This window comes from Engystomops pustulosus, chromosome 7, assembly GCF_040894005.1.
Source record: "Engystomops pustulosus chromosome 7, aEngPut4.maternal, whole genome shotgun sequence".
NCBI lineage: Eukaryota > Metazoa > Chordata > Amphibia > Anura > Leptodactylidae > Engystomops > Engystomops pustulosus.
Genome location: NC_092417.1, coordinates 10,410,938 through 10,436,419, shown reverse-complemented (window position 1 = coordinate 10,436,419; position 25,482 = coordinate 10,410,938). Strand labels below are relative to the sequence as shown.

At 47.5% G+C, this 25,482-nt stretch overlaps 2 protein-coding genes across 9 annotated transcripts; one reads left to right on the top strand and one right to left on the bottom strand.

Annotated features, from left to right (window-relative positions):
- The first annotated feature begins 56 nt into the window (after positions 1 to 56).
- On the top strand, positions 57 to 2,471 carry NUDT17 (nudix hydrolase 17). 2 transcript variants are annotated; one of them, XM_072114705.1, is made up of 8 exons: positions 57 to 266; positions 334 to 456; positions 561 to 744; positions 1,309 to 1,334; positions 1,446 to 1,538; positions 1,648 to 1,746; positions 1,814 to 1,950; positions 2,195 to 2,471. In XM_072114705.1, the coding sequence occupies exons 1-8, from the start codon at positions 192 to 194 to the stop codon at positions 2,379 to 2,381; spliced, it is 924 nt and encodes a 307-aa protein (XP_071970806.1). In that variant the 5' UTR covers positions 57 to 191; the 3' UTR covers positions 2,382 to 2,471. The 2 variants fall into 2 exon arrangements, with proteins under 2 accessions (XP_071970806.1, XP_071970807.1); XM_072114706.1 differs by having other exon boundaries at positions 1,814 to 1,955; positions 2,195 to 2,332.
- Positions 2,443 to 14,930, bottom strand: PIAS3 (protein inhibitor of activated STAT 3). Of its 7 annotated transcripts, none has more exons than XM_072114677.1 (14): positions 14,717 to 14,930; positions 8,960 to 9,425; positions 8,772 to 8,856; positions 8,574 to 8,624; positions 7,815 to 7,905; positions 7,580 to 7,714; positions 5,742 to 5,847; positions 5,583 to 5,656; positions 5,306 to 5,466; positions 5,089 to 5,225; positions 4,838 to 5,006; positions 4,621 to 4,751; positions 3,916 to 3,956; positions 2,443 to 3,617 (listed from the first exon to the last, which is right to left on the bottom strand). In XM_072114677.1, exons 2-14 carry the CDS (start codon positions 9,420 to 9,422, stop codon positions 3,357 to 3,359), a joined length of 1,905 nt encoding a protein of 634 aa, XP_071970778.1. In that variant the 5' UTR covers positions 9,423 to 9,425; positions 14,717 to 14,930; the 3' UTR covers positions 2,443 to 3,356. The 7 variants fall into 7 exon arrangements, with proteins under 7 accessions (XP_071970778.1, XP_071970781.1, XP_071970779.1 ...); XM_072114680.1 differs by having other exon boundaries at positions 8,960 to 9,366; XM_072114678.1 differs by lacking the exon at positions 14,717 to 14,930 and adding an exon at positions 12,697 to 12,747.
- Positions 14,931 to 25,482: the final 10,552 nt, after the last annotated feature.

Genomic DNA, 25,482 nt, shown 5'->3' with positions numbered 1-25,482 from the left:
ACCAGAGGGCGCTAGCACACAGGCCATTTCTTCTCGCTAAGGATTGTGGGACATGGCGGCTTCCTGTTCTATAGTCCATGCAGGACAATGTCTGACACATAACCGGCCCCCAGCATTAGTCTCTTGTCTGTCTGTCGCAGTCGGCGCTGAGGACGATGACAATTTTATTGGTCAGTCGATGACAAAGCAATATGGCGTCTGCGAAACGCGTTCTGGTGTATCTGAGCAAAGAGGCGTCTCTGCTGCAACGCGCCACGTTTGTGCAGGTAGAATGGCGGTCATGTTGTCATAGGAACTGTACATTACCGATTTCTGATACCGGTCTGTTTTTAGGGCGTCACTGGGTTCTACGGCACCGAGAATCCGGACGGGGTGACGGTGAACTGTGGTCTGGATCATAATCGATTCATTATCTCTGATAGGCCATTTAACGGATCCAGAAAGGCGGAGTTACAGGTAAGTGACCGCCAGGGGGAGGTTTAAATGCGCTACATTCCCAGGATTCTGGGAAAGCTGGGTGACAGCTGTGGTGACCCCTGGTCTGTGTTTCCTTCCCTTAGAGACCGGCATTTTGTCCGATTAAGAACCTGAGCGCGGAGCAGGCGGCCTCTCTGCCGGAGGAGATCAGTGGCCGCGGAGTGGACGTGGGGGTCGCCATCTTGTTGGAGTCTGTGAATAAAAGAATTCTCTTAACGAGACGCTCCAAGGGCCTGCACATCTTCCCCAACGTCTGGGTGCCGCCAGGTCTGTGCCATCACCTCGAAATTCATAAAGCCGCATTCACACTGCGCAGTTTGGAGGAACTGCACTGAAAAAAGTCCAACAAAACTCACTGCAGTTCTTTACGATGCACTAATGTGAACGCGGCCTGAGGGAAGGGGATTTATACAGGAGACAATCAGGAAGGTGAACGATTCCACGTCAGAACTCCAGTCACTTCCAAAGCTGCACCTAGAAATTATCATTATCAGAATGGCAAAGATACAAGTGTCATTCTAGATTTTGGGAGATTTAGCATAAAGCCCTGCGGGAGCCACGGGGCCGGAGAAGAGTCACGTGGACCATTCCTGGCCTGACTAATCGCCATCACAATCTATCATCAGGAGCTGCCTGCCCCCTAGACTTGAGATCATGTATCTGAATCTGGGTGTCATTGATCACTGCAGGAGGGGAGGTCCCAGCCTGACCCTTCTCCGCCCCCATGACTCCTTAGGTCATTTATATTCAGTGCTTATTGATCCTGTCACAATGGCGGATTTATGTGATGTGAGCACATTATTATATCATTATATTGTCTTCTCTTCACAGGAGGCCACATGGAGGATGGAGAAGAGGTAAGTAGTTCTGGATAAGAAGCGCCCCTTTAAATCAGACCCACTTGTAGGGATCCCTTTTAGGGGAGAGTCATTATCAGTGGCTGATGGCAGGATCTTCTCCCATAACAGCTCCTCGATGCCGGATTGCGAGAACTTCAGGAGGAGACGGGGATAAGTCTGCGAGGCGCCAACCTGCCCTGGAGCATTCTGGGATTGTGGGAGGTAAATATGGCGCCCATTGCAGATCTGTGTCGTATCCAAGGGCAGCGACAGTCTGTGTGGATTATACTACTTGGTTCCGCTCAGGAATTAACCCCTTGTTATCTCACAGTCGGCCTCCCCCCCATTACTGAGCCGTGGACTTCCCACCCGCCATCACATTGTCACTTACCTGCTGGTCTCCTCCAATGAAACCCACCAGGAGCTGCAGGTAGGTGGCCAGATACTACTTGTGGACATAACAGGAGCACCGGTACTTTAACTTCCCTATTCCGCAGGAGAAGCTGTGCCCAGACGAGCAGGAGGTGAGCGCCTGTGTGTGGCTGGACCAGGACATCGCAGAGCAGATTGTGGCCACCGGAGATGGAGAAGAGGATTCTGGGAGGAAAAGGCCTGGAACGCAGACCTCAGTAATGTAAGGTGTAATAATCTGCAGGATTTATCACTGTGTACCAGGAGGAGCAATGTTCTGCAGATCTCTAGAGAAGGCATGGGTCTAATAATCTAAATTGTATCGGAAAGCAGAGGAGCGATGCTCTGCAGAACTCTAGATCTTTCAGTAGTGCAATATTCGTCAGGATATATCACTATGTATTTGTCAGGGCACAGAGGAGCGATGCTCTTCAGATCTCATGTCAGTAATGTTGCTGTGTTTCTAGGATAACAGAAGTTAGTGGTCGCTCCTTGACACAGAAGCCCCTCCCACTGACCTCGCTCCTCCGCACGGCACCTGTAGACGGTGAGGACACAGAGCGGGTCAGTACCGGTACTAAGTATGCGCTGGCACTGTGGCTGGAGACCCTACGACGGGAGGACGTCACTCAGTCGCCATTACAGACTCTATGATACAATGTATGACCCAGCACAGCGCCCCCGCAGGCTCCAGCACACACGACAGGACCAGCACTGAATAAATAAAAGGGGTTTATTCCCATTGAAAAAAAATTGTTTGTTTTTATTTCCTTTTCTCCGTGGAAGAATGTGGTCGCCCGATGTCCGCGAATACGAAAGAGACTGAGTACACGTACATCTTATATTAAATACATAAATATGCAGATGAGGCGCCAGGAGGAGGAGATCCGGAATCCACTGACAGGTGCCGGGGATACGTGGGAAGGAGGTCTTTGGAGTTTGGATACCTTAAAAATTAAAAAAAACCCTGAAAATATATAGATGTCTATTGGCATTAATCTCTGTACAGCGGAGAAGAAAAATATACATAGAAAGGTTAATATACAAAGGGGAGGGGCATAAAAAAGGCGCTAATACACTTCATATGCACCATGATCGGGAAAATCCGCTGATTACAGGAAGTTAATAAGCAAAGGAGGAAGTGCAGTACCGCCTGCTGCCTGTAGAGAGAGACAAACGCTAGTCTCCTGCGCCACCTATAGGCTGTGGCGGTACTGCAAGCTGCGTCAGGAATGATCTCACTGTAACAGATGCTAAAAAAAATAAAAAATACATACAGAATTGATGTTTTTTTCTGATAATTTACACCGGATACGGTGACATATAGTAGCGCACGTGGAAGGAGGCTACAGTCAATAGTCTGATAACAGGGAGTAACAATGAGGGGTGGGGCTTATGCCTGGACCACGCCGCTGTGATAAAAAAAGTGGAATAATCCGATATAAGACCTGATTGTGGAGCGATTGGAGCGCAATACTACAATCATCCGTCCTGTAGACATTCCTGCTGTCCGTGTGCCGCCCCAGGGCAAGAGTCCCAAGAGAGGGAGGGGCCTATAGGAAATAGAAGTCAGCCAAATCCTCATTGAGCTCCGCCTTCCTGTAACAGGCCCCTCCTACGTGACTCTGCTCAGTCCAGTGATATAATGTCCGGCCTGCACCCCGGTAAGGTGGGGGTGGAGTTCTGGGATGTGCTGTGTCCGTGGCTTTCCCGTAACGTGCTGGTAGACACGATGCTGCTGATCCGGCTGGCACCATTGCTCACTCCGTGGGATCCCGCCATGGCCTGGGTGAGGGGGCTCATGTAATGCGTCGGGGGGGCCCGGTACTGGAAGAAGTGATTGAGCGCATCTTGTTCATCCAAGGAGGTGATGACTGATGGGCTGTAATGCTGAGGACAGAAAAGGAGAGTTAAAGGGGTGATAAGAATTCCTATTTCACAAGGCGGAGCTTACTGTGGTCATGTGTTACTTAACTACAAGCCCTGCCCCCTCAATCCATGAAGAGGCGGGGCTAAGAGAGTAACAGGATGCACTGCCTTGTATGTGTCATGTAACCTGGTCATCACCAAGGTGAGAGAACGACTTCCAAGGCATTTGGGATGTAACTGGCTCAGAAGCAGCACATGACCAGTAAATTGAAACCTGGCTCCGCCCCCGAGGAGCTACAATGACAGATCTTTCACTCACCTGATTATCTGGGGTCTGAAGGAAGGAGAAGATATCCAGACCTGAGGAGAAGAAGCAGACGAGTTACACGATATAAGAGGCCAGCAGTCCAAACGGGTACAGCCCCCGTATGCCGTCTTCACACTGCTGTGCTCTTAGCTCTCTGCACTCTAAAGCCAATGCTTTTACTTCTTGTTGTATTCTACATCACTCAAAGAAAAGGAGAGGGGTATTGGAGCGATTCAATAAAGAGAGCTAAAGGCACAGCAGTGTGAGGACATGTCCCTATTCAAATACTGGAAAATAAATCCACATCTCTCCAAGGCCTTCCTGCAGAGAGAACAGCAGTGTGAGGTCTGAACACCATTCACAAAGGTCTGATTACACATCTCTCCAGGGACAATGCCGGATACTGGCTACAGAGAACACAGAGCACAGCAGTGTGAGGATATTCCTCATATAATCCTACACATCTCTCCGGGGACAATGCCGATACAGGCTGGAGAGATCGCAGAGCACAGCAGTGTTCAGATATGTGTCTAGTAAAATATGGGAATGTAAATCCATATTTAACAGTCCTGCTCCTACTAACAACATACACAAAGGTCAGAGTACACATCTCTCCAGGGACAATACACAACAATGGCTGTCATACCCTTAAATAACCCTCGGTGACCGGGACTATCAGTTGTAGCAGATCTGTGTGCTGGTCAAGCAGAGGCTTACCTTGAAGGTCACTTGGCACTGGGAAGGTCCGGTAGTCGGGTAGAGGGAGGCTGGACAGGTAGTCGCTCCCGATGGTCGCCATAGGGGGACTCCTCAGAACAGACGAGGGTTGATGGTCAATGCTGATCACCCTAAGAGTGACATAAACAGTAAGACTCAATATCCCTCCTGTATACAGACTCCCCCTCTTCTACAAGACGTGGCCCCCAGCTATTACCCTTTGGACCCCACAGAGGGTATGGCTGCGGAGGTGATGGGGCACGGCCTCTTGGGTGCGGGCTCGTCCTCGTCTGATGAGCTATCCAGGGTCAGGTCGATGACCTCCACCTTCTTCTTGGTCTCTGTGTTGTGCTTGAGGTCAGAGCTGAGGTTGTAGATGGTTCCTGCTGAAGGATAAGACATAGGCGGAACGTGACTTGTGTCCACGGTGACGTGGCCAGTGACAACCCTCACCTCCGGCACACTTACTGTCTATCCCACCGTAGGACGTGGGCTGCAGCAGGTCCTGCTTCTCCTTTTTGGGTTTCATGGGACACCAGGATCCGTCCTCCATGAACTGAATCTCGTCGCAGTCCGTGCAGGAGTTCAGGATGTCCATGAAGAGACTAAGGGGGAGAAAAGGGGCATCAGTGGCTACTAGGGGTCGCTAATAATCACCACTAGAGGGTGCTGTCCCATTACTCACCCGTCTATTATCAGCATATCATATGGCGCCTTCTTGTCGCACACCGGACACGTCCATGTTGGTTTCTTCTCGTTCATTTGCAGGTAGAGGGCGGCATCGAAGCACTGGAGGTGGGTGCAGGTGGTGGCCCTACAGGGCACTGTCAGACGCATCTTCCCAAGCTGTGGATATGAAGGGTTAAGTATCACATATCATAAGGTTATAGACTACCCCCGACACCCCATGTTCCTCAGAGGCGGGGCCACACCTACAGAGGATCTGCTACTACAGCACTTACCGGACACATGAGCGACACCCGCAGGCTGGTGGTGGCAATCTCACTGTCAGGGTCAGCCGTCAGCTTCTCTTTTACTGAAGGAGTAAAAATAAAAATACAACTGATTGAGTGCCCAATCAGAGCAGAGATATCAGAGGTCAGGGGTCGGCTGGGACTCACTTAGCGCTCTGGAATGGTCCGGGTTCCGGATGCCTTTGGCACGCAGTTTCTGCAGGAGGGTGACGGACGTCAGCTGCTTTACCAGGTACACGGACAGCGAGTAATTCTGCAAGACAGGGAGCGTCAGAGTCAGGCCATAGTGGTCTCACCTATATATTATATATCCAGTGCCCCCTACACCACCTGTATATTATGTATCCAGTGCCCCCTACACCTCCTGTATATTATGTATCCAGTGCTCCCTACACCACCTGTATATTATGTATCCAGTGCCCCCTACACCTCCTGTATATTATGTATCCAGTGCCCCCTACACCACCTGTATATTATATATCCAGTGCCCCCCCTACACCACCTGTATATTATATCCATTGCCCCCCTACACCACCTGTATATTATATATCCAGTGCCCCCTACATCTCCTGTATATTATATATCCAGTGCCCCTTTTACACCACATATGTATATTATGTATCCAGTGCCCCCTACACCACCTGTATATTATGTATCCAGTGCCCCCTACACCACCTGTATATTATGTATCCAATGCCCCCTACACCACCTGTATATTATGTATCCAGTGCCCCCTACACCACCTGTATATTGTGTATCCAGTGCTCCCTACACCTCCTGTATATTATGTATCCAGTGCCCCCTACACCACCTGTATATTATGTATCCAGTGCTCCCTACACCACCTGTATATTATGTATCCAGTGCCCCCTACACCTCCTGTATATTATGTATCCAGTCCCCCCCTACACCACCTGTATATTATGTATCCAGTCCCCCCTACACCGCCTGTATATTATGTATCCAGTGCCCCCTACACTTCCTGTATATTATACATCCAGTGCCCCCTACACCACCTGTATATTATCTAATGCCCCCTACACCTACTGTATATTATCTAATGCCCCCTACACCACCTATATATTATGTATCCAGTGCCCCCTACACCACCTGTATATTATGTATCCAGTGCTCCCTACACCACCTGTATATTATGTATCCAGTGCCCCCTACACCTCCTGTATATTATGTATCCAGTCCCCCCCCCTACACCACCTGTATATTATACATCCAGTGCTCCCTACACCACCTGTATAGTATGTATCCAGTGCCCCCTACACCACCTGTATATTATGTATCCAGTGCCCCCTACACTTCCTGTATATTATGTATCCAGTCCCTCCCCTACACCACCTGTATATTATGTATCTAATGCCCCCTACACCACCTGTATATTATGTATCCAGTGCCCCCTACACCACCTGTATATTATGTATCCAGTGCCCCCTACACTTCCTGTATATTATGTATCCAGTGCCCCTACACCACCTGTATATTATGTATCCAGTGCCCCCTAAACCACCTGTATATTATGTATCCAGTGCCCCCTACACCGCCTGTATATTATGTATCTAACGCCCCCTACACTTCCTGTATATTATGTATCCAGTGCCCCTACACCACCTGTATATTATGTATCTAACGCCCCCTACACTTCCTGTATATTATGTATCCAGTGCCCCCTACACCTCCTGTATATTATGTATCCAGTGCCCCCTACACCACCTGTATATTATGTATCCAGTGCCCCCTACACTTCCTGTATATTATGTATCCAGTGCCCCCTACACCGCCTGTATATTATGTATCCAGTGCCCCCTACACTTCCTGTATATTATGTATCCAGTGCCCCTACACTTCCTGTATATTATGTATCCAGTGCCCCCTACACTTCCTGTATATTATGTATCCAGTGCCCCTACACTTCCTGTATATTATGTATCCAATACTCTTAAACCTACAATAAATTACCTATCAATACTTACTCTGCCAAACTCTGATGACCAGTTAACCACGATGTTGTTGGGCACGGTGGACGACAGTCGGATGAGTGGGGAGATGTTGATGGGTCTGTTTGGCCTTTTGGGCTCTGCACCGTTCTTGGTGGGGGGTAAATATCCCTAGAGAAGGAAATGCTTATCAGTAACAAGGTATAACGCTGCCTCCTCCTGCCATGACGTAGAAGGTGTCAGGGGGAGCAGGATGCGGGGTCACACTCACCGGCAGCGGGCACAGCTTCCCGTTCACCTTCACAAAGAGGTTGGGGGGGAAATAGTCTTCCTGCGGGCAGCTGGTCTCACACAGACAGAACCTGCAGAGGGAGAGCACCAGAGATCAGCACCCATCCCCACACATCAGCATCTAGAGAGTCTACATCCCCATGACAAGGGCCACCCTCGTCCTCTACTGCCACCAACACCACAGGACCAGTGTTATTTTTACTAAAACAGGAAACTACAGAGTTAACTCTTCACTCACCTCTTTTTGATTTAGACTCCAAATACAGATAAAACCCATGACTAGCCCAGCAGGGGGACTTTTTGTAAGGTACATGCATGAGAAATAGAAGGAGAAGTCTGACAATCAGTGATTGGCCTCGGCATGATCCCGGCAGGCATGGCACAGGTCAAGACTTGAACATGATGCCACCACTTCATGACAAGTAGGACAAGACTGGTATGGACCACCGGATCAACAAGCGAGTGCCAGAACCTCCAAGACCAATGATATCTGATTGATCTTATTTCTCTCTACTTCTTCCAACACTGTGATTGCTCTTGGATTTTCCTGGTCGGAGCATGGACAGTACAATCACAGGTGACAAAGGCTGCAACTGGGACTGTACGGCACATGACTGGCAGGAATTCTAGATAGAAGAGAAATCTGTCTATCAGCCACTCAGTATTCCTCAAATTATGACATATGGGACCTGTGCGTTGCCCACTACTGATATGGACAGGGTGCATGAGCTCCACTTACCTGAGCTGGACCTGGACTGTGTAGTCACATTTAGCGCCGGGCAGGATGTCTCTGAAATAAAAGAATTCTCATCAGTCTTATAAGATTGGACTATAACTCTCATTGTTATAAGGGCTTGCTGGGGGTTGTAGTTACTAGTATGGGGTCCCCAGCTCAGCACCCAGTCCAAGGCTGACATGGATGGCTTCACCTGCTCACCTGGAAGTGAGGATCTGGTGGACTTGTTGGGGCGTCAGTGCAAAGCTAAAGTGGGCCTCCTCGAAGCGCTGCGTGCTTGTGGAGGCTGGGGGAAGACAAAGGGAGAAGTCAGCAAGTTGGTACAGAGCACACGAGGCTGGTGCCACAGACACACAACATTTATGTGGATACGTTGGTGTCAGACTTACCCAATGTGGTTGGTTTGATCAGTTCATCATAAACGTCGTAGAATGGAAGCCTCTTCATCTTCACGTCCGGGTGGACTGGGTGTATGGGTGGGGATAGGTGCTGAATGTCTGTCTCATGTTTAGGCCCGAGAATGGGAATCGGGGATAGCACAGATGATGGCAGTGAGCTTGGCATGGCGCCACTGTCATACCCCAGGTGGCACACCGCACCCTGAGCCAAAGAGGTGGCAGTGGGCAGCGCCCCGGCCTGCATGTGCAGCATGGACAGTTCTGTGCTGTTGAGGACCTTGCGAGGGAATCTCCTACGATACAGCTCCTTGATCTTCATCAGGATGGTGGGGTTACAGCCAGACTTCACCAGATGAAGGGCCCTGGAGAGGAGCTCGTGCTTCCTGCCACTCTTGTTCCTGCCGGCAAAACCCAAAAGAACTTGCAGTTCGGAGATTCTAAAGCTCACAACCATGTGCTAGGGGGAGAAGAAGGGAGAGGAAGGGGGTGAGGAGATAAACCAAACCACAAGACCCCCAGGGACCACCAGACAAACACTAATAACCTGTGAGTAAGAGATAAACCAAACCACAAGAACCCCAGGGACCACCAGACAAACACTAATAACCTGTGAGTAAGAGATAAACCAAACCACAAGAACCCCAGGGACCACCAGACAAACACTAATAACCTGTGAGTAAGAGGTTCTCAATGACCACCTGACAGCGGGCGGTGATCATGACCGCACCTGTCGCTACAGAGGGGACAGCTCCACCAGCGCGGCCATACCATGTCCTATCCTCCAACTCATGATGATATTATATTATAGTAGTAGTGGGGGGTCCCATCACGATATTACAGTATAGTAGTAGTGGGGGGTCCCATCACGATATTATAGTATAGTAGCAGTGGGGGGTCCCATCACGATATTATAGTATAGTAGTAGTGGGGAATCCCATCACGATATTATAGTATAGTAGTAGTGGGGAATCCCATCACGATATTATAGTATAGTAGCAGTGGGGGGGTCCCATCACAATATTATAGTAGCAGTGGGGGGTCCCATCACAATATTATAGTAGCAGTGGGGGGTCCCATCACAATATTATAGTAGCAGTGGGGGGTCCCATCACGATATTATGGTATAGTAGTAGTGGGGGGTCCCATCACGATATTATAGTATAGTAGTAGTGGGGGGTCCCATCACGATATTATAGTATAGTAGTAGTGGGGGGTCCCATCACGATATTATAGTATAGTAGTAGTGGGGGGTCCCATCACGATATTATAGTATAGTAGCAGTGGGGGGTCCCATCACGATATTATAGTAGCAGTGGGGGGGTCCCATCACGATATTATAGTATAGTAGCAGTGGGGGGTACCATCACGATATTATAGTATAGTAGTAGTGGGGGGTCCCATCACGATATTATAGTATAGTAGCAGTGGGGGGTCCCATCACGATATTATAGTAGTAGTGGGGGGTCCCATCACGATATTATAGTATAGTAGCAGTGGGGGGTACCATCACGATATTATAGTATAGTAGTAGTGGGGGGTCCCATCACGATATTATGGTATAGTAGTAGTGGGGGGTCCCATCACGATATTATAGTATTGTAGTAGTGGGGGGTCCCATCACGATATTATAGTATAGTAGTAGTGGGGGGTCCCATCACGATATTATAGTATAGTAGTAGTGGGGGGTCCTATCACGATATTATGGTATAGTAGTAGTGGGGGGTCGCATCACGATATTATGGTATAGTAGTAGTGGGGGGTCCCATCACGATATTATGGTATAGTAGTAGTGGGGGGTCCCATCACGATATTATAGTATAGTAGTAGTGGGGGGTCCCATCACGATATTATGGTATAAAAGTAGTAGTGGGGGTCCCATTATGATATTATAGTATAGTAGTAGTGGGGGGTCCCATCACGATATTATAGTATAGAAGTAGTGGGGGGTCCCATCACGATATTATAGTATAGAAGTAGTGGGGGGTCCCATCACGATATTATAGTATAGTAGTAGTGGGGGGTCCCATCACGATATTATAGTATAGTAGTAGTGGGGGGTCCCATCACGATATTATAGTATAGTAGTAGTGGGGGGTCCCATCACGATATTATAGTATAGTAGTAGTAGGGGGTCCCATCACGATATTATAGTATAGTAGTAGTGGGGGGTCCCATCACGATATTATAGTATAGTAGTAGTGGGGGGTCCCATCACAATATTATAGTATAGTAGTAGTGGGGGGTCCCATCACGATATTATAGTATAGTAGTAGTGGGGGGTCCCATCACAATATTATAGTATAGTAGTAGTGGGGGGGTCCTATCACGATATTATAGTATAGTAGTAGTGGGGGTCCCATCACGATATTATAGTATAGTAGTAGTGGGGGGTCCCATCACGATATTATAGTATCGTAGTAGTGGGGGGTCCCATCACGATATTATAGTATAGTAGTAGTGGGGGGTCCCATCACGATATTATAGTATAGTAGTAGTGGGGGGTCCTATCACGATATTATAGTATAGTAGTAGTGGTGGTCCCATCACAATATTATAGTATAGTAGTAGTGGGGGGTCCCATCACGATATTATAGTATAGTAGTAGTGGGGGGTCCCATCACGATATTATAGTATAGTAGTAGTGGGGGGTCCTATCACGATATTATAGTATAGTAGTAGTGGGGGGTCACATCACGATATTATAGTATAGTAGTAGTGGTGGTCCCATCACAATATTATAGTATAGTAGTAGTGGGGGGTCCCATCACGATATTATAGTATAGTAGTAGTGGGGGGTCCCATCACGATATTATAGTATAGTAGTAGTGGGGGGTGCTATCACGATATTATAGTATAGTAGTAGTGGGGGGGTCCTATCACGATATTATAGTATAGTAGTGGTGGGGGGTCCCATCACGATATTATAGTACATTATTGTAGTACTAACAGTGCAGGTTATATGAGGTCAGTGATGATCACACGATATAACCCGGTGCAGTATATAAGCACAGGATACAGCAGCCGCCATGCAGCCTCCTCTCCCCGTCATCCACTAGGCCTCATCTCAGACTCCGCTGTTTCCCAGATCTCTACCCGGCCTCTCCATCACTATTCCCCGCAGAGGCCTCGGCCGTCTCCCGCTGCTACCTCCCCGGTACCTTCAGCTCCGCCAGTTCCGCCATCTTGAGACATGTTTCGGGAACTGGCGAGAGCCAGGGACCGGGGAGAAATAGCCAGCCCGGCCGGGAGCGTGTGGGAGAGGCCGGGGAGGGGGCGACGAGAGAGGCCATTACTACAGAGCCGGGCATATCGTGATAGGGGCCACGCGATAATTACTACAGAGCAGGGTATATCGTGATGGGAGCCGCGCTATTCCTACAGAGCCGGGTATATCGTGATAGGGGCCACGCCATGATTACTACAGAGCCGGGCATATCGTGATAGGGGCCGCGCCATAACTACAGAGGGAGAGAGGGGGCATATCGTGATAGGAACCACGCCATTACTACAGAGACGGGTATATCGTGCTAGGGGCCGCGCTATTACTACAGAGGGAGAGAGGGGGCATATCGTGATAGGAGCCACGTCATTACTACAGAGACGAGTATATCGTGATGGTGGCTACGCGATTATTACTACAGATCCAGGCATATTGCGATAGGGGCCACGCCATTACTACCTAGCCGGACATATCGTGATAGGGGCCATGCAATTACGACAGAAATTACCTGCGCACGGTCATATCGTGATAGAGACCTCTGCCATCACTTCTGTTATCAAAAAAGAGGCCATCTTTTCCTTACTGCATGGTAATGAAAAAGGGAACCCGGCTGTTAATCGTGATATGGGGACCCCAATACTAAATTATCACTATTGTAATATGGGAAAAGTTTTTATAACAATTTAAGGGGTACACCACCATTAACTAATTATCACGACAGGGAAAAGAACCCCACTATTACTATACTTTCACGACATGGAGGACATTGCATTTACTATATTATCATGACAAGGAATAGGTCCACAGCTATTACATTATCATGACCCTGCTATTATGACAAGATTTGTGACTTGCCCATTACCGTTATCACGACAGACCCCCACATATTATGATATAATATAACGGGATGCGGGCCATATATGTGGGCCGGATAACAAGGATATCACGATAGATCAGACCCCCTCCAAACCGCAGATATCTCGAAATAGGAGACAACCCCATTATTTGTTATTCCACAAGGAGGAATATTATCACTAGGGGACCCTGCCATTACATAATAACGAAACAAGGGGGTCTTATCACGTCATGACGTACCTCACTATCCCTACCTTATACTGGCGTGACATAGTATGTTGTTCTGGTGCGGTGACCTTCATTACCACTGAATATCATTATATTTGGTGGTAATTTGGTTATAAATAGGGCCCGTGGTAAGAGGGACCCTAAAATCACTATGACATGGGGATCCTACATTATTATGACCTCACTATCACGAGTTTATACTGGGGTGACCATCATTACCGCCGATATCATGATATATTATAAATTGGGCAGATGCTAAGAGGGATCCCTGTCATTATTACCACATTATCGCAATAGGGGGACTCTGCTAATTTTGTCAGGATGATATCACGACAGAGAGGACCCCACTGCTTGGTATCATGATAGTGGGGGCACAATCAGTACTATCATATCATATCATGAGCTGCAGTTGTTGCCCAATGATTATAGAGGGGACCCCTTATCATGGCAGAGAGATCCCAATCATTTGTAGACATTCATTACAGCAGGGTGATGCCAAAGTGAGATGAACCCAACAAGGGGGGCACCGCTATTCCTCCCTCATCACGACTAGAGGAACTCTTTATACCCCCCATGCCAGGGGCACTCGCTGAAACAATTATGCCAATACGTGGGCACCTTGTACCAGTAAATCTTACAGGATAATTTGCCAGCGACCCCCTGGGGTGACATAAGGACACGGGCAGCTGCCATGTAACAGGCAGGCACAGAGCCTGGCAGTGACCCGACACCGCGACATCTACCCGCTGCCCCCCCACCAACGCTAATCATTAATATTCCCCCGCGTGCCACGTGTAGACAGGGCACAATCCAAACACAGCCTGGGCACCGCCGTCCTGACGTGCCATGACCTTGTAAACCAACCGCCCACACGCCGTGCCAACATCATCGCCCCCCACCTGCACCCTCAATCAATCAAGCCAAAACTTTCTACCCCCAGCGATGCCCAATGTATAGTCACATGATGCCGCACGCCTCCCGTCCATCCCCTGCTAACAATCGATTGCCCTCAGATGCCCTCCCCCACCCCGTATTTACATCTATGCCAGGCTGGGAATCCGTAACACTGTATCCACCTGATCGGATACTTTCTGATTACGATACAATAAGGAAACATTCAGATACAATGTAGCGAGAAACCACAGCAGGGAACCAGGGGTTGATAGATGTGCGGAGAGACCCCCATTCATTCCAAATTCACCCTCCAATCCTATAGAGAGGGCTCTGGGCAGCGCAGGGTTAATGCAGGCAGCACAGGGTTAAGCCGGTCCCCAGGAGGTGTCTTTGTTAAGACATGGAGGCTGCAGACCACCGAAAATTCAAAGCTCAGACCCCAAAATAGGAGAGCAAAGACCCCCCACATCATCCCCCTCCAATACAGGGGCAACAGAGTGCAGCTCTGGGGGGAAGCAAAGGCTGCAAGTTGTAGGAGGCATTGTACTTACCCAGAGCAGGGGCAGCTGCAGGGGTGGTGGGGGGCTCCTCCTGCAGCCCCCACCTCAATAAAAGTCTGGTCCTGCCTGGTGCCCCCTGGATCCTGAGTCCCTCGAGACCAAATTTAAGGTGAAAAGAAGAGAAATCAGCAACATATAAATCCACAATCCTGCACGACTTTCACTTTATGGAAGTGACTCTCAGGAAATACACAGGCGGCACGATCACTGGCGCCCCCAGAGGAGGACAGAGGCAGTGCAGGATCACTAGCACCCCCAGAGGAGGACAGAGGCAGTGCAGGATCACTAGCACCCCCAGAGGAGGACAGAGGCAGTGCAGGCTCATCTATCTGCTGCCAGACCCGGGAAAGCTGGGTGACCAACCTGTTATTGTCTTCACTTGCTTTCCCAGTATAAGCCCCAGCCAGGAGAGTCACCAGCATCCCAGGGTAACAATCATAGTGACCTAAAATACAGAACATTATATACTTTACCCTTGGCTTAAAGGGGACCACAGACAGGGTGCTGAACCCAGAAGGAGGTCGTGTTATCTGTGCCCAAGAGCTTACATCACTATTTGTAGTTTCTGGGTAACAACTCTTAGCTATTAGATGGTCAGCTCTTGTGGTTTTTGCCCATGCTAAGATTATTTTGCTATAGTATGCCAAAATGTATGAAGGCTGTAAGGCAGCACAGGGAGGCTGTAGGTCAGTGTATGGAGGCTGTAAGTAACTGTATAGGGGCAGTATATATGGAGGCTGTTTATATGGAGGCTGTATGTATGGAGGTTGTAGGTCAGTGTATGGAGGCTGTAAGTAACTGTATAGGGGCAGTATATATGGAGGCTGTTTATATGGAGGCTGTATGTGTGGAGGTTGTAGGTCAGTGTATGGAGGCTGTAAGTAACTGTATAGGGGCAGTATATATGGAGGCTGTTTATATGGAGGCTGTATGTATTGAGGTTGTAGGTCAGTGTATGGAGGCTGTATGTCAATGTATGGAGGCTGTAAGGCAGCACATGGAGGCTGTATGTATGGAGGCTGTAAGGCAGCACATGGAGGCTGTAGGTCAGTGTATGGAGTCAGTATGTATGGAGGCTGTATATATGGAGGCTGTATGTATGTGTGTATGGAGGCTCTATGTATGTATGGAGACTAGGTAAGTGTATATATGGAGGCTAAATGTATGTATGGAGGCTGTATATATGGATGCTGTATGTATGGAGACTGTAGGTAAGTGTATATATGGAGGTTGAATGTTTGTATGGAGGCTATATGTTTGGAGACTGTGGGTCAGTGTATGGAGGCTGTATATATGGAGGCTGTATGTATGTATGGAGGCTGTATGTATGGAGGCTGTAGGTCAGTGTATGGAGGCTGTATGGAGGTTGTAGGTAAGTGTATGGAGGCTGTAGGTCAGTGTATGGAGGCTGTATATATGGAGGCTGTATGTATGTATGGAGGCTGTAGGTCAGTGTATGGAGGCTGTAGGTCAGTGTATGGAGGCTGTATGTATGTATGGAGGCTGTAGGCCAGTGTATGGAGGCTGTATGTATGTATGGAGGCTGTAGGTCAGTGTATGGAGGCTATATGTATGTATGTATGGAGGCTGTAGGTCAGTATATGGAGGCTGTATGTATGGAGGCTGTAGGTCAGTGCATGGAGGCTGTATGTATGGAGGCTGTAGGTCAGTATATGGAGGCTGTATGTATGGAGGCTGTAGGTCAGTGCATGGAGGCTGTATGTATGGAGGCTGTAGGTCAATGTATGGAGGCTGTATGTATGGAGACTGTAGGTCAGTGTATGGAGGCTGTATGTATGTATGGAGGCTGTATGTATATATGGAGGCTGTAGGTCAGTGTATGGAGGCTGTATGTATGGAGGCTGTAGGTCAGTGTATGGAGGCTATATGTATGTATGTATGGAGGCTGTAGGTCATTGTATGGAGGCTGTATGTATGGAGGCTGTATATCAGTGTATGGAGGCTGTATGTATGTATGGAGGCTGTAGGTCAGTGTATGGAGGCTGTATATATGGAGGCTGTATGTATGTATGGAGGCTGTAGGTCAGTGTATGGAGGCTGTATGTATGTATGGAGGCTGTAGGTCAGTGTATGGAGGCTATATGTATGTATGGAGGCTGTGGGTCAATGTATGGAGGCTGTATGTATGGAGGCTGTAGGTCAATGTATGGAGGCTGTATGTATGGAGGCTGTAGGTCAGTGTATGGAGGCTGTGTGTGTGGAGGCTGTATGTATGTATGTATGGAGGCTGTATATATGGAGGCTGTATGTATGTATGGAGGCTGTAGGTCAGTGTATGGAGGCTGTATGTATGGAGGCTGTAGGTCAATGTATGGAGGCTGTATGTATGGAGGCTGTAGGTCAGTGTATGGAGGCTGTATGTATGTATGGAGGCTGTAGGTCAGTGTATGGAGGCTGTATATATGGAGGCTGTATGTATGTATGGAGGCTGTAGGTCAGTGTATGGAGGCTGTATGTATGTATGGAGGCTGTAGGTCAGTGTATGGAGGCTATATGTATGTATGTATGGAGGCTGTAGGTCAATGTATGGAGGCTGTATGTATGGAGGCTGTAGGTCAGTGTATGAGGGCTGTAGGTCAGTGTATGGAGGCTGTGTGTATGGAGGCGGTATGTATGTTTGGAGGCTGTATGTATGTATGGAGGCTGTAGGTCAGTGTATGGAGGCTGTATGTATGTATGGAGGCTGTAGGTCAATGTATGGAGGCTGTATGTATGGAGACTGTAGGTCAGTGTATGGAGGCTGTATGTATGTATGGAGGCTGTAGGTCAGTGTATGGAGGCTGTAGGTCAATGTATGGAGGCTGTATGTATGGAGACTGTAGGTCAGTGTATGGAGGCTGTATGTATGGAGGCTGTATGTATGTATGGAGGCTGTATGTATATATGGAGGCTGTAGGTCAGTGTATGGAGGCTGTAGGTCAGTGTATGGAGGCTGTATGTATGTATGGAGGCTGTAGGTCAATGTATGGAGGCTGTATGTATGGAGACTGTAGGTCAGTGTATGGAGGCTGTATGTATGTATGGAGGCTGTAGGTCAATGTATGGAGGCTGTATGTATATATGGAGGCTGTAGGTCAGTGTATGGAGGCTGTATGTATGTATGGAGGCTGTAGGTCAATGTATGGAGGCTGTATGTATGTATGGAGGCTGTAGGTCAATGTATGGAGGCTGTATGTATGTATGGAGGCTGTAGGTCAATGTATGGAGGCTGTATGTATGTATGGAGACTGTAGGTCAGTGTATGGAGGCTGTATGTATGTATGGAGGCTGTATGTATGTATGGAGGCTGTATGTATATATGGAGGCTGTAGGTCAGTGTATGGAGGCTGTAGGTCAGTGTATGGAGGCTGTATGTATGTATGGAGGCTGTATGTATATATGGAGGCTGTAGGTCAGTGTATGGAGGCTGTATGTATATATGGAGGCTGTAGGTCAGTGTATGGGGGCTGTATGTATATATGGAGGCTGTAGGTCAGTGTATGGAGGCTGTATGTATGGAGGCTGTATATATGGAGGCTGTATGTATGGAGGCTGTAGGTCAGTGTATGGAGGCTGTATGTATGTATGGAGGCTGTAGGTCAATGTATGGAGGCTTCCCCCAGACGAAGGCTAGCGCCGAAACGCGCGTTGGGGATCATTTGGTCCGTGGGACACTTGGGACATATCAAACACCAGGGGTAAGCAATGTTCTCTTTGCCTTTTTGCACGCACTTTGGCTCAATATGTAGATATAGACCTACACCTTCTCCTGATATGCACTAGCACTTTGACTGGCCTGTTGAGACACTGTTGCAATCTATCTTTTGCATTGGGCACTTTATGTTATCAAGTGATAGGGATATGCACTAGCACTTTGAGTGGCCCGTTGAGACATTGTGGCGATTTACTATTTGCATTATGCACTTTATGATATTTAGTGTTTTCCCCGCCCCCCCCCCCCCACTGATGTGCCCACGGTTATTTGATTTATCTATTGTGATGAATTTCCATCTTCACCCTCATTCCGATACCTGCATTATTTCCCGTTCCCCGTTTTATCTTATATTTTAATGCATATCTGTATTGTATATATTCAATAAAGACGTTGTCACTTCATTTTTTATGTGTAAATTGGCCTAATTTCTAAATAGGTGCTTGTATGGAGGCTGTATGTATGGAGGTTGTATGTCAGTGTATGGAGGCTGTAGGTCAGTGTATGGAGGCTGTATGTATGGAGGTTGTATGTCAGTGTATGGAGGCTGTAGGTCAGTGTATGGAGGCTGTATATATGGAGGCTGTAGGTCAGTGTATGGAGGCTGTATGTATGGAGGTTGTATGTCAGTGTATGGAGGTTGTATGTCCGTGTATGGGGCAGTATATATATATATATATATATATATATATATATATATATATATATATATATGTGTATATGTTCCCTTAGTTTTGGGTGTATAAAAAGGAATGGGGATCCATCACGGAAAAAGGGAAATTAAGAATTTTATGTTTATATAAATAACTATTATTTAAGTAAATATATTATAGTTTTTTTATACGTTTACACAATAAGGGAAATATAGTAATATTGTACATGGTAACAACAATAATATAAATCCCTTGCAGTTACTGAGTGTGATTGCCCGGGAGCTGCGTCCTCCCCTCACCCCGGACGGGTGTGAATAGCGCCCTGCGCCCCTCTGTGCAGGCATCGGCTGCTCTCTACGTTTTTCTTCTTGGTTTGCGCTTGTCAGCAGCTCCCTAACTACTAGTGAACAGGCAGGAGCGCCCTGGCCCCGCCCCATCATTGCTATAGCAACGACTGCCTTTGGGCCTGGCAAGGGATTCTGGGAGCGGGCCAATGCTAACGCTCCCTTATGTCCCCCCATTACTGTATGTGGGGGGTCTCCCCGATACATGTGGGAATAGTGATACATGATGGAGGTAGCGGGGATATGTCTGCCTCTGCCTCACTCTTATGTGGATTGTATTCACCTGTCTGGACCCCCCACCTGTCTTATCACACACCCCACCCATCCAACCGGACCCCCACCCATCCAACCGGACCCCCCACCTGCCTCCACATAAAAGCAAAGGGTGTTGTGTAAATAAAATGTAAAAGTATGCGAGTAAACACAGGAAGAGAGGTGAAAGCTATGAGTAGTGGGGGAGGGGAGGCCGCCTGGGGTCATTCCTGCCCCCCTCCCCCCCCTATCTACAGGGTGAGGTGAGGGAAATCATCCAATTCATCACCACTCAGCCACACCAAGGGCGGGGGAGTCCAAAGTCACATCCCGTCCCTCCTACCAAACACAATCACATCACAAAGTAATCGAAACCACAACCCGTCGCATCGATTTACATATTGGGAATTCAAAATTAGTCTCTCAAATAAAAAAAAATACTGCGCGATAGGATAAAAATCACAAGAAAACATTCTGCAGGCTTATATAATACCGCAATACAACGCCTAACCCTCTGCGCGTCATGCAGAATATTTGTGGAATCCAACTCCTGACATTCACCCACAAAAAATTAAGTTTAATTAAGTTTTTACAAATTAGGGCCCATTCCCCTCCGCGTCCAGGATTCCTTCTTGCACTTTGCGTTTAAAAAACGGATCATTTTTTTCCCATTGATCTCTATAGACTTGGAATGTTGTCCGTTAGTATCTTCCGTTTTTACATCTTCCATCAGACCTTCCATTATGGGAGTGGATAGTTGAAGACAAAAACTGATGGCTATTAAAAAAAAAAGCAAAAAAACGGAAAGTAACTGACACGAACGGAAAGTAAAGTATCTGTAAAAAAAAAACTAATACTTTGCTGTTTATTTATCCATCCAGACGGATACTGCAGAACTGAAGCCAAAACACAATTTTATTTCTATCAATATATATATATGTGTCTGTATATATGCTAATTATTGTCATGTCTGGGGAACAAAAACATATATACTCGAGTATAAGCCTAGTTTTTCAGCACAAAATATGTGCTGAAAAACCCCTAACTCGGCTTATACTCGAGTCAAGGGAAAAAACAAAAAGTGAACTCACCTTCTGACGCTCCTCGGCTTCCATCGCGGCTCCGACATCGGGCCTAATCCGTCACAGTCTTTGTGACGTCAGCCGCATTGGCGCACACTATGATGTCACCTTGCGGCTGACGTCATGGTGCCTGCGACGGACCGAGAGGGGCTGGCGGGCTATATACTGGAGGGGGGCAGGCAGGCAGGGTATGTACTCGAGGGGGCAGGCAGGCAAGCTATATATTCAAGGGGGCAGGCAGGCTATATACTCGAGGGGGCAGACAGGCAGGCTATATACTCGAGGGGGCAGACAGGCAGGCTATATACTCGAGGGGGCAGACAGGCAGGCTATATACTCGAGGGGGCAGACAGGCAGGCTATATACTCGAGGGGGCAGACAGGCAGGCTATATACTCGAGGGGGCAGACAGGCAGGCTATATACTCGAGGGGGCAGACAGGCAGGCTATATACTCGAGGGGGCAGGCAGGCAAGCTATATATTCGAGGGGGCAGGCAGGCAGGCTATATACTTGAGAGGGCAGGCAGCCTATATACTCCAGGGGGCTGGCAGGCTATATAGAGGGGGGGGGTACCGTCACGGATGTACCCGCGATACTATTAGGGAAAAAACAGGATGGACAAAGTCACCTGGAGAGTCCAGGATGCTATTGGGGAAACACTACGACGCTACGAGGGGGTTTGGGGCAACAGATGCCTAAAGAAATTCTCTGTCATCGCTTACTTTGCTTACTTTACTTTGTATGTATGACCCACGATCGGAGCCAAACACAGGCTCCTGTACGAGAAGCACTGGTGCGACCAGACAGCTGGAGTGAGGTAAGTACGGTATGTGGTTTTTTTTCCCTGGGGTCTAAAAAACTCCTTTTACATAAATTTGGTAAAATATACAAAAAAAATATACTAAAGTGATAAAAAAAAAAGTCAAATCCACGTCTCCAGACATATACCGCCCCTGCAAAAAAGAAGCCCTAACCCTACTGCCTGGATATAAATATTACAATTCATGATATGCTGTTGATATAGGGAGACACAAAACTAAAATAAAGTTTCAAAAATTGTATACTGTCATAAAATGTAAAAAAAAAACATATTATTTTTTTTATTATTATTTACAGTTTCTCGGGACAGAAAGAAAAAAAACAAGTCCTCAGGAGGTCACATGAAGTCACGGATCTTAGAACGTGCCGATGATAAGAATGGATAACAAATAAGAACTTGTTTTCTCTGGACCAGGTTGATGTTTGACTTTAGTGTTTTGTTCTGATGTTGTTTATATGGTTTTTATACTTTTGTATGTTTAGTCAGTGATATGAGATGATGTATAATAAGACGGATATTCTGGAGTGAGATTTTCCTCCTATTTGGATGTTCCTTCCGCTGTGCCGGTCTCAGGCAGGAGACGTTTCCATGGATATGTCCCCCATCTGTCGGGGTCCCCCGTGGCTCGCTCTCCCCCAGGACACTTCGTGTTTATCACAGAAAATGATCTTTTCAGTGAGTTCAGAGAATTTGCAGACGTCAGGGGGAGATAAGAGCTCTGACCAGCGATAATAAGAAGGGTTTTTATGTAATCAGGGGAGAGGTTTAGGTAGATGGGGACAATAAATAAATAAAAATAAACCAAATAGCAAACAGCAGTCAAAGGAAAAAAGATAAAAAAAAATAAATCCCCCCCCCTTTCTCTAGAAGCCGGATATATTAGGTATCGCCACGTCCCGACCCGACCTATCAGTATATAAAAACATGATCTCATGTGCTCATCACCTGCAGGGAATGCTGCTAGTATAGGACAGTCACCCCTAGTAGTGATAGGAGGACACTGCCCCCTGCTGGTGTGATGATGTGGGGAGCCATGGCATAGGACAGTCACACCTAGTAGTGATAGGAGGACACTGCCCCCTGCTGGTGTGATGATGTGGGAGCCATAGTATAGGACAGTCACCCCTAGGAGTGATAGGAGGACACTGCCCCCTGCTGGTGTGATGATGTGGGGAGCCATAGTATAGGACAGTCACCCCTAGTAGTGATAGGAGGACACACTGCCCCCTGCTGGTGTGATGATGTGGGAGCCATGGTATAGGACAGTCACCCCTAGGAGTGATAGGAGGACACTGCCCCCTGCTGGTGTCATGATGTGGGGAGCCATAGTATAGGACAGTCACCCCTAGTAGTGATAGGAGGACACACTGCCCGCTGCTGGTGTGATGATGTGGGGAGCCATAGTATAGGACAGTCACCCCTAGTAATGATAGGAGGACACACTGCCCCCTGCTGGTGTGATGATGTGGGAACCATGGTATAGGACAGTCACCCCTAGGAGTGATAGGAGGACACTGCCCCCTGCTGGTGTCATGATGTGGGGAGCCATAGTATAGGACAGTCACCCCTAGTAGTGATAGGAGGACACACTGCTCCCTGCTGGTGTTGTGATGTGGCTAACCATGGTATTGGACCAGGGCTGGATTATAGGGGGGCGCCTGGGGGCCACCACCACTTTGCCCAAATGTGGGCGATGCAACACCCAAATCGCCCACAGTGTATTTGAGTCCAGGCTCCTCGGTCCGTACCCAGCAGACATGCGGCATGCCCCGACTTCATCCTATGGCATAGCGAGGGAACAATAAGTTCCCTGCTCTGCCATAGACGAGCGGAGGTAAACCAAGATGGCGGTGCCCTGCTGCTATCGGCGCAGTGTGTGAAGATGATGGTGGAGCGCATTGGGGGAAAGGAGGACGGTGAGTACAATTTTATTATTTTACCTTGGACAGTATATAGGTTTTATAGGGGGATTGTATATAGTTATTATGGGGAGGTGTATGTAGTTATTATGCAGAGGTGTATATAGTTATTATAGGGGGTGTATATAGTTATTATGGAGGACTGTATATAGTTAATGTGGTGGGACTGTATATAGGTAATGTTAGGGGGACTGTATATAATTATTGCTGGGGGCTGTGTATAGTGATTACCGGGGGGCTGATAGTGATTACTGGGACTGTATATAGTTATTGATAAGAGGCTGTATATAGTGATTACTGGGGGCTGTATACAGTGATTACTGGGGGGGGGGGGCTGTATATAGTGATTGCTGGGGGAGCTGTATATAGTGATTGCTGCTGGGCTGTATATAGTGATTACTGGAGGGCTGTATAAAGTGATTTCTAGGGGGTTGTATATAGTGATTTCTGGGGGGTTGTATATAGTGATTACTTGAGGCTCTATATAGTGAGTACTGGAGGCTGTATATAGTGAATACTGGGAGCTGTATATATTTATTACTGGGGGGCAGTATATAGTGATTGCTATACCCTGTCTGAACTACATTAGTGATTACTGTGGGACTGTATATAGTTATTAGCTGTATATAGTGATTGCTGCGGGAGCTGTATATAGTGATTGCTGGTGGCTGTATATAATGATTACTGGGAGCTGTATATAGTGATTGCTGGGGGAGATGTATTTAGTGATTACTGGGGGACTGTACACAGTGATTGCTGGTAGAGCTGTATATAGTGATTGCTGAGGGAGCTGTATATATTGATTACTGGGGGCTGTATATAGTGATTACTGGGGGCTGTATATAGTTATTGCTGGGGGGGCTGTACAGAGTGATTGCTGGGGCAGCTGTATATAGTGATTGCTGGGGGAGCTGTATATAGTGATTAGTGGATGGTGTATATAGTGATTACTGGAGGGCTGTATATGGTGATTGCTGTGGGATCTGTATATAGTGATTGCTGAGGGAGCTGTATATATTGATTACTGGGGGCTGTATATAGTGATTACTGGGGGCTGTATATAGTTATTGCTGGGGGGGCTGTACAGAGTGATTGCTGGGGTAGCTGTATATAGTGATTGCTGGGGGAGCTGTATATAGTGATTAGTGGATGGTGTATATAGTGATTACTGGAGGGCTGTATATGGTGATTGCTGTGGGATCTGTATATAGTGATTGCTGAGGGAGCTGTATATATTGATTACTGGGGGCTGTATATAGTGATTACTGAGGGGGTGGATATAGTTATTGCTGGGGCAGCTGTATATAGTGATTGCTGTGGGAGCTGTATAAAGTGATTACTGGGGGGGGCTGTATATAGTGATTATTGGGGGCTGTATACAGTGATCACTGGGGGGGGGGTGTATACAGTGATTACTGGGGGGCTGTATATAGTGATTAGTGGATGGTGTATATAGTGATTACTGGAGGGCTGTATATGGTGATTGCTGGGGGAGCTGTATATAGTGATTATTGGTGGCTGTATACAGTGAGTGCTGGGGTAGCTGTATATATTTATTACTGGGGGGCTGTATATAGTCATTAGTGGATGGTGTATATAGTGATTACTGGGGTGCTGTATATGGTGATTGCTGGGGTGCTTTATGTATTGATTACTTGGGGCTGTATACAGTGATTACTGGGGGGGGCTGTATATAGTGATTGCTGGGGGAGCTGTATATAGTGATTGCTGATGGGCTGTATATAGTGATTACTTGAGGCTGTATATAGTGAATACTGGAGGCTGTATATAGTGAATGCTGGGGGCTGTATATAGTGAATACTGGGAGCTGTATATATTTATTACTGGGGGGCAGTATATAGCGATTGTTATATCCTGTCTGAACTACATTAATGATTGCTGCAGGGCTGTATATAGTGATTACTGGGAGCTGTATATAGTGATTGCTGGGGGAGATGAATTTAGTGATTACTG